We start from the raw sequence: 8,381 nt of genomic DNA, 5'->3' as shown, positions 1-8,381 counted from the left end.
TTGTCTTGAGTTGGGATAATCTTTCACTCTTGAACCTGACAGACCAAGCATTTCTATTGCGGTTTCTGAATCGCTTTTCACAAATGTACCAATAGCTATAATATGATTACCTTATTCATAGTCACTCACTGGAAGGTTGAGGACATGGTTCTGTTAGCACCTTAGATCTTAACAGGACTTAAAGGATGTAGTTTCAAGCCACTGAGTGTGTGTGTAGCTTCAATACAGTTTAAAAAAGTGACGGTTCAGTCAGTAAAAGCTACACAAACCAGAAGGAAAACAATAACAAGGAGATTGTGACAATGTGATTCTTTTTATTTAGGGAACAGCCACGTTTCACCACAACAATAAAATCTGGCGTCATCCTCGAATGTGTTCTGATGGATCCCTCAGTTGTTTGACGGTCTGCAGAGAGAATTAAAAATGGTTGGCAGCAAGAAAAAAAACAAAAACATACTTCCACAATTAACTGACGAAGCTGACAATCACTTACTTGGCCCATTCAACATTGAGAATAAGATGATCGTATCCAAATCCTGACACTCCTGCGATGGCTCGGGATGCATCCTCCCGACGGTGGAAACTGATGAAGGCAAATCCCTGAAGGAGACAAAGTAGTTGATGTATGAGACAACTGGACCAGGCTGTGTTTCTGATCTTTAATCTGTACAGTCAACATACTATCTGCCCTTTGTTGCACTTGTGTAAGAATTACAAATATTTTTAAACCCATGAAAGAACGTCTACTTTCCCTTCCCTCTTTCATTTTTTTTTTTTATGCCTTAAGCATTAAATGTGCAGGTTTTTGTATCCCCAAGCTGAGCACTGACCTTTGACTGTCCAGTATTCTTGTCCTTGGCCAGATAGATCCTCGAGATGGAGCCAAATGGTCTGAAGAGCTCCTGCAGGTCGGTCTCGCGGGTGTCCTCTGACAGATTGGTCACACGAATAGTGGCGTTGTCATCAGCTGTCGAGAGCAAACACGTGCAGTTTATACTGAGCAATGATTGTGCTACTGTACAATGAATCAAGTGAAGAATAGGTGCGTAGAATGGAGTTCAACTTACATCCACCTCTCCGGTTGGGCTGCATGGACTCCCCTCTCCGCGTGCTTCCATCCCTCAGGCTCGGGGGAACGTACTTCCCAGTCTTGCTCCCCTGCGCCGGCTGTGCAGGCTCTGGCTCTGCTGGTGAAAGAGAAGAAAGAGAGATGGCCACATCAGTCATAAATTTAGGAACGGCCAAACATCGAGTCTAACAAATCAAGATCTTGATTTTGTGCATGGTGAGCTGATGGTACCAGAGCCGGCGGGCTTGTCCTTGTCTCCGGTGGAAAGACCAAGCTGTTCAGCCAGCTCCTTCTGCATGGGGCCCAGGGTGTCCTTGTATGGACAGCGGGTGGTCCAATGGTCGCCTTTGCAAATACGGCAAGACACAATCTTCTGTCCTTTCAGCTTGTTCATGGGATCTTCATCCTGGTCTTGGGCGTTCAAGTCCTGCAAGAGGTAAGATGAGTTTCTCAGTCACAAGCTCAACACAGTAAATTACAGACTGTATTATGCAGAAATATAGATTAAAAAGGACACGGTGAATCCTTACCTCCTTGCTGGAGATGAAAGTCATGAAGACATCATCACTGACTGTGGTGGTGGCAATATTAGGACCGGCTGCATCAAACTCAGAGTTGCCAAATTTCTTCCAGTTCTGAAATGAGAGAAAGATATAAATCCATGACATCCAAGACTTTATCCAAAGTGTTCATTTCAATTTGAATGCAACTAAATTAAATTTAAAGCAAACCTTTCTCCTGGCAACAGCTTTTGAGGCTTTTCTGGTCTCGATCTTGATGGTCCGTACGATCTAGAGGACAGAAAACATGCAATTCATTTTAATTTCACTAACGCACAAACACTGATGATTTACAAACTACTGTGGTGCTGCTGTTGCAACCTCACGGTTCTTGGGATTTGGACATCTATTGGTTTTGCAGTGTTACAAACCACATGAAAATCTTTCGGCGCAAGCTGAAAACTCACCTCTTCAAGAAGTACTACCCTGAGCCTTCCTCTTAGCACTTATGTGTTCGTATTAGTTTGTTTCTATACTTTTGCTCTGGTTTATGCTCTTAGATGCTTGTTTAAGAAAGGAGATGCACTTATGACTTCTGGTGACTAGTAGTTCTCTTGAATACCTATGTTGAACACACTTATTGTAAGTCTCTTTGGATAAAAGCGTCTGCTGAATGACTGTAATGTAATGTAATGAAAAAGGTGGAAGTGTGCTGAATCATAAAAAGGAAATAACAAGTCTAATGACATTTACTACTCACAGGTAAACTAAGATGCAAGATATTTTCTAAACATAAAGAAACAAGCGTTGGTTTAGCACATATCAGCTTACCTTGAACTTCTTTCCATCATCATCAATTTTATATTCGGTGATAGTTTTTATATTTCCTTTGATGGTTTCCTTCAGGGGTGGTAGTGTGCCTGGCAATAAAAATACATCAGTCAAGTTAGATTTTTTTTTAAAAACCAGAGGAAAACCAGTTCCCCTGATGTCTGCAATACAAATACACTGTGCAATACAATAGTTATAATAGTTTCTGTCTGTATATACAGTACCAGTCAAAAGTTTGGACAAACCTTCTCATTCAACTACTTTGAAGAATCTAAAATATAAAACATATTCTGGTTTGTTGAGCATTTGTTTGTTTACCACATAATTCCATATGTGTTCCTTCATAGTTTGGATGTCTTCAATATTAATCTACAATGTAGAAAAAAATAAAAAATAAAGAAAAACCATTGAATGAGAAGGTGTGTCCAAACGTTTGACTGGTACTGTATATAATATTTACTGTGGATTTTTTATTGCTCATTTATAATACTTATTTTTTATCTTGTTTTTTTTATTATGTCTCTTGTTTGCACTATCCTCTCTGCTGCTGTAATCCTGTACATTTCTACTTCTACTTTATATCTCATATTTAAGTTACTGTGGATTCTATAGTTTAATTATTACTTATTTATAATACTTGTTTTTTTTTACTATGTCTCTTGTTTGCACTATCCTCTCTGCTGCTGTAATCCTGTAAATTGTATTTATTTAATATTATTTTATTTTATCTCATCTTAAACTTCATATCTAATATTTAAGTCACTGTGGATTCTTCACAGTTTAATTATTGCTTATTTATAATACTCATTTTTTTTTCTATGTCTCTTGCTGCCTACGTCACTGCCTACGTCACTGCTTACGTCACTGCCCACAGCATGTCTAGCTCAGCGTCACATTTCGTTCATAATTCGTGCATTTATCTAATTTAATCAAACGTAATAATGAAACATTTTAAACACCAGACACCCAACGCATCACTGGCACACATTTATATTCATCTGGAGCATTACGCCCGACCACCACGTGTCCGTGAAGCCGCCCAGCCGGCCTCCTGCTGCGGACACACGGAGACGAGGTGTGCTAGCAGCTAGCATTAGCATCGGTTCTTTACCTTCATCTACTTCCTCCTCCACCTGGTCCGCCCAGCTGGGCTTGGAGCTAAAAGGAGAGAGATCGATAATGTATATTAGATCTATAAGATGCCAACAATATATGCAGAAAGTATTAAATATATATAAAACACTCACTCGTCGTATTCCATTGACGGCATCTTCTCCAGCTAGCTTAGCTTCAGGGCCGTAAAGAGCGGCGCACACTCACTTCTGGGATTTCAAAATAAAAGCATTAAATGTTTGTGTAATTTTTAGCTTCACAATAAGAGCCTTGTTTGTTAGCTGTTGGTTTTTAATTGAAATACTACTGGTAGGAGGGTGGACATTAGATTAGATTAGATTCAACTTTTTTGTCATTGCACATTTATGTATGTATTACATTACATTAGTCATTTAGCATCTTTGTGGTCGTATTCTGTCTATTTTTGGTTATTTTACGTGTCTTTGTGGTCAATTTGTGTCTCTTTGTAGATGTTCTACTTGTGGTTGAAATATGTCTCTTTTGTTTTTTTTCTGGTTTCCAGAAACCAGGGTAGTTTTGTGGTTGTTTTCTTCCTCTTTAAGCAGACGCTTTTATCCAAAGCAAGTAGCTCAAAGCTTATATTACATTTCATTACATTTCATTATATTTCATTTCATTACATATCATTCACCCATTCACACACTGACGACAGGGGCTACCATGCAAGGTGCCACCTGCATCAGACTCTAACTAACATTCATACATTCAGCAGACGCTTTTATCCAAAGAGACTTACAATAAGTGTGTTCAACATAGGTATTCAAGAGAACTACTAGTCACCAGAAGTCATAAGTGCATCTCCTTTCTTAAACGAGCATCTAAGAGCATAAACCAGAGCAAAAGTACAGAAACAAACTAATACGAATACAATAAGTGCAACAAACTAATACGAATACAATAAGTGCAACAAACTAATACGAATACAATAGTAGTATTTTAGCATCTAACCAGAAGTGCAAAAGAAGCAGTAAAGGTGCAGTGCAATGTGCTGTATAAATAACAGTATAAATAACAGATAAATAATAATTAAAAATAAATAAATAACAGTATGAGTAGTATAAACAGTATTTTCTTTATTTTTATTTTTATTTTCTTAATTTATTAAAAATGTATCCAAACTATGAAGGAACACATTTGGAATTATGTGGTAAACAAACAAATGCTCAACAAATCAGAATATGTTTTATATTTTAGATTCTTCAAAGTAGTTGAATGAGAAGTGTCCAAACTTTTGACTGGTACTCTACAGTATATATATATATATATATATATATAGTATAAACAGTAAGGTGTAAGTATGTATAGTCACTGGAGGAAGGTGTCTGGTGTGTGTGTGTGTGTGGGGGGGGGGGGGTTAGTAAGGTGACAGCTGAAGGGAAGAAGCTGTTCCTGAGCCTGCTGGTCCTGGAACGGAGATATATAATCATATATGAATTTCGCCTTATGTTATGATTTTTGACATTGTTAGTGTTTTAGGAGGATGATGGCTAAACTGTCATCCCTGATGGACACCCTGGCAGCTCTGTGCAGCTCCTTCAGCCACCGGCTGCTTCACCCCCGGTGTGTGAAGGAGAGGTACTGCAGGTCCTTCCTTTCTGCTGCTGTCAGGCTGCACAACCAGCTCTGCTCCCAGCAGACCACATGACACTAAAAAACCTGTGCAATACAAATACACTGTGCAATAATAGTTATAATAGTTATTCTGTCTGTATATATAATATTTCAGTTATTGTGGAGTATTTACTGTTTTTATTGCTTATTTATAATACTTATGCTGCTGTAATCCTGTAATTTTCCCAGCTGCGGGACTAATAAAGGATTATTTTATCTTATCTTATTTTATATAGGACGACACAGAGGAAAAGTGGCAGTTGGCCTGTGGTGGTTGGGTCTATACATCAGACCACAAACTACAGTTATTCTTGTCTATTTCTTGGAAAGGAAGAAAAAGGAGGAGAGGTGGGTTCCAGGCAAGGACTAACTTTCAAGGGAGGTAAAGAAAAGCTATTTCTGCAGCTGTGACGGTCCCTCTGGTCTCCAGGCCTGAAGACCTGATTGGTTGGTAATCAGTGGTATTGGACACACCTGACCCCGCTGTGCCACATGCATAAAAGCTTGAGTAGCAGAAGGCTTTTGGTTTCTTTTATTTCTTTTTACAGCACAACATCCATGGAGCAATTTACATGTGTTGACGCACACTTTACGCCACACATTTACTTTAATTATAATGACTTACTTTTTGGTGAATTAACCACTTTAATTGTTAAGTATCCCCGTGTGTCTTTGGGTTTTTTGTCACTGTTTTCAAGCTGGGCCGTGACATCTGCACAAAAAATGTTTTGCTGTTATTTACTTTACTTTAATTTATGCGTTTTTTGTTGAGAGCTGCTTAATGCATTCACCATTCATCTTTCAAATAAAATTTAAAACAAATCCTCATTTATAACATGCAAACTGGGATGAGAATGAAGATGCAATGAAGCAAAATGCATCTGATTACTGATAACTATGCAGGTTTTTGGATTATAATCTGGTCTGTGGTCCGACAGGAACTGCGTCAATAAGGCACGTTACATCAATAAAGGTATATTTATTACAGAGGACTATGTTGCAAAGTTAGTTGAACAATAACTTTCAGAAATAACAAAAACAAGGCAACAAATTACAGCGAGTTTTTACACCATGAAAACATGATGAACTTCCAAGAAAAGCTGTCAAGCAGATGCTCGAGACTTCCTCATCGACACCCTGATGTTGTCGTCCTCCAGGCTTTTCCCACAACAAGCTACTCTCATACTGTCAATCAAAGCCATGTAAAGGATGGGATGGATGCACATGTTCAGAGTGGCCATTCCTTTGGACACCTGGTACGCGTCGTACACCCAACAGCCTCTGTCATTGGGATAATGTATTTTCAAGTACAAATTATAGATCTGGAAGACGTGGTACGGAATGAAGGAAATGGCATAAAGCACAACCACTGATGTGACCAACAGGGCTACCTTAAGCTTCTCCAGTTTGGTTACACTGACGTTTTTCCACACCAACGAAATCACCACAGCGTAACAAAATAAAGTAACCAGGAAGGGAACTAGACAACCAAACACAGCCAGGAACATTTTGTAAATGAAGTGATTGCTCTCGTCGTTCTGAGTACAGATGAACAAACAGTGAGTGTTATTGTGCCCTCTGGGGCAAACTGAGGCAAACTTCAACACGGGGCAGGAAATGGCTCCCACAAGGACCCAGATGAGGACACTGACGACCTTGGCGTGGACGGGCTCCACACGGGATCGGGTGAAGAAGGGAAAGGCGATGGCCACACAGCGGTTCACGCTTATCGCCATGATTAAGAAGATGCTCACGTAGAGGTTGTAGGTGAAAAGAAACTTCTCGATTTTACACACAGCGTCGCCAAACAGCCAGTGTTTGTCCAGGGAGTAGTAGACGATGAGCAGAGGCAGAGTCAGGACATACAGCAGGTCACTGATGGCCAGGTTACAGGCCAGGACCACCCCCGTGTGCCAGACCCGTCTCTCCCGGACCACCAGCAGCCACAGGGCAAACAGGTTTCCCACCAACGCCAGGATGAACTCCACGCCATACAACGAGGGCAGCAGGGCCTTCTGGAACCTCTCGCACTCGAATGAATTATTCCCCATCTTGATTTCAGCTGACGGTTATTTAGTGGCTCCCGTCCAAAATCTGTAAATGAAGAATGTTGATTAAAACATTTAAATAAAAGTAATTCATTATGTTAAGTGTAGTTCATATATGCAAAGTTAGGCATGGAGGGATTTTGAGACAATGGGCACAGATGTGTGAAGACCCCAGCTTTCCAAGAGCCACAGATTCAAAGACACATATTTTTAATTTGTGTCTCTTTGTAGATGTATTCTGTCTCTTTGTGGTCATATTCTGTCTATTTTTGGTTATTTTACATGTCTTTATGGTCGATTTGTGTCTCTTTGTAGATGTTCTACTTGTGGTTGAAATATCTTTTGTTTTTTTCTGGTTTCCAGAAACCAGGGTAGTTTTGTAGTTGTTTTCTTCCTCTTTGTGGTTGTTTCACAACTTCAGTCAGATGCCCCATGTACAGTAGGACCGTTCAGTTATCCATCCATGAAGTAAGGAAATCTTCAAAATGCAAATTTTCCATTTTTTTGAAGTAATAGTAGGCTTATACGATATGTATCTTGTAATATGTCTTTCTAAATGTTAGAAAGTGTAAACATTTTTATACAGAGCCTCAGTTTAACCCTTTGAAAATCATGAATGTAAATGTTAAATCTACTTACCGTCAGGCAGCTTTCAGAGAAACGTGCTGAGACCGATAACCCGATAGTTAATTTCCTGTGTGATAACTGTAAAGAGAGCACGAAAAGCTCCTCAACCAAGCTGAGAAGTGTGAGTGAAGTGTGGAGGGCTTTTTTTAAATTAAGAAAGTCACTTCCTCTTACCCTCTGTGCATTTACGCAACTCAAAGAAGTAAAACCAGGATGGTACTCAAGCACAGGACCAAGTGTGATAAATAACCTCCAGTGTTACCCACAGAACTGATTATGAGCTTCTTCATCAAGCCAGGTCGTATTTTATAGTTCATATAAGGACTTCCTACTGAAGCTTATCGGACACTTCCGAGCACCAGTGAGCTTCTTCATTTCAGAAAAAAACTGTCAGAAAAAAACGCTTTGTATTGACACAAGGAAGTCAAACGTACGACCTCTATGTGGTGGTGGAAAGTAACTCAATACATTTACTCATATGTCATACTTCTACTTCTACTCTACATTTCAGAAGAAAAATATTGTACTTTTTACTCCACTTGCATTAGTTACCTGTTACTT

General features: G+C 39.4%; 2 protein-coding genes across 3 annotated transcripts; both read right to left on the bottom strand.

Annotated features, from left to right (window-relative positions):
• Window positions 1-294: 294 nt before the first annotated feature.
• On the bottom strand, window positions 295-3,754 carry eif3g (eukaryotic translation initiation factor 3, subunit G). Of its 2 annotated transcripts, none has more exons than XM_054607823.1 (10): window positions 3,648-3,754; window positions 3,512-3,558; window positions 2,401-2,489; window positions 1,801-1,860; window positions 1,600-1,704; window positions 1,301-1,496; window positions 1,068-1,187; window positions 831-967; window positions 494-600; window positions 295-405 (listed from the first exon to the last, which is right to left on the bottom strand). In XM_054607823.1, exons 1-10 carry the CDS (start codon window positions 3,668-3,670, stop codon window positions 390-392), a joined length of 900 nt encoding a protein of 299 aa, XP_054463798.1. In that variant the 5' UTR covers window positions 3,671-3,754; the 3' UTR covers window positions 295-389. The 2 variants fall into 2 exon arrangements, with proteins under 2 accessions (XP_054463798.1, XP_054463799.1); XM_054607824.1 differs by having other exon boundaries at window positions 1,068-1,184.
• A 2,386-nt stretch (window positions 3,755-6,140) lies between these two features.
• On the bottom strand, window positions 6,141-8,103 carry p2ry11 (purinergic receptor P2Y11). Its single transcript, XM_054607351.1, has 2 exons — window positions 7,833-8,103; window positions 6,141-7,239 (listed from the first exon to the last, which is right to left on the bottom strand). Exon 2 carries the CDS (start codon window positions 7,194-7,196, stop codon window positions 6,249-6,251), a length of 948 nt encoding a protein of 315 aa, XP_054463326.1. The 5' UTR covers window positions 7,197-7,239; window positions 7,833-8,103; the 3' UTR covers window positions 6,141-6,248.
• Between the last annotated feature and the right edge of the window lie 278 nt (window positions 8,104-8,381).

This window comes from Anoplopoma fimbria, chromosome 11 (assembly GCF_027596085.1).
Source record: "Anoplopoma fimbria isolate UVic2021 breed Golden Eagle Sablefish chromosome 11, Afim_UVic_2022, whole genome shotgun sequence".
In the NCBI taxonomy this organism is placed as follows: Eukaryota; Metazoa; Chordata; class Actinopteri; order Perciformes; family Anoplopomatidae; genus Anoplopoma; species Anoplopoma fimbria.
Note: the sequence above shows the minus strand (reverse complement) of the source record. Positions and strands in the feature narration are given on the sequence as shown.

Coding starts and splice junctions, on each gene's coding strand:
- eif3g (XM_054607823.1), bottom strand. CDS start 3,670: ATGCCGTCAATGGAATACGACGA. Junction 1,861..2,400: donor ATGATGGAAAGAAGTTCAAG/GTAAGCTGATAT, acceptor TCTGTCCTCTAG/ATCGTACGGACCATCAAGAT. Junction 1,188..1,300: donor GGACAAGCCCGCCGGCTCTG/GTACCATCAGCT, acceptor CTCTTTCACCAG/CAGAGCCAGAGCCTGCACAG.
- p2ry11 (XM_054607351.1), bottom strand. CDS start 7,196: ATGGGGAATAATTCATTCGAGTGCGAGAGGTTCCAGAAGGCCCTGCTG.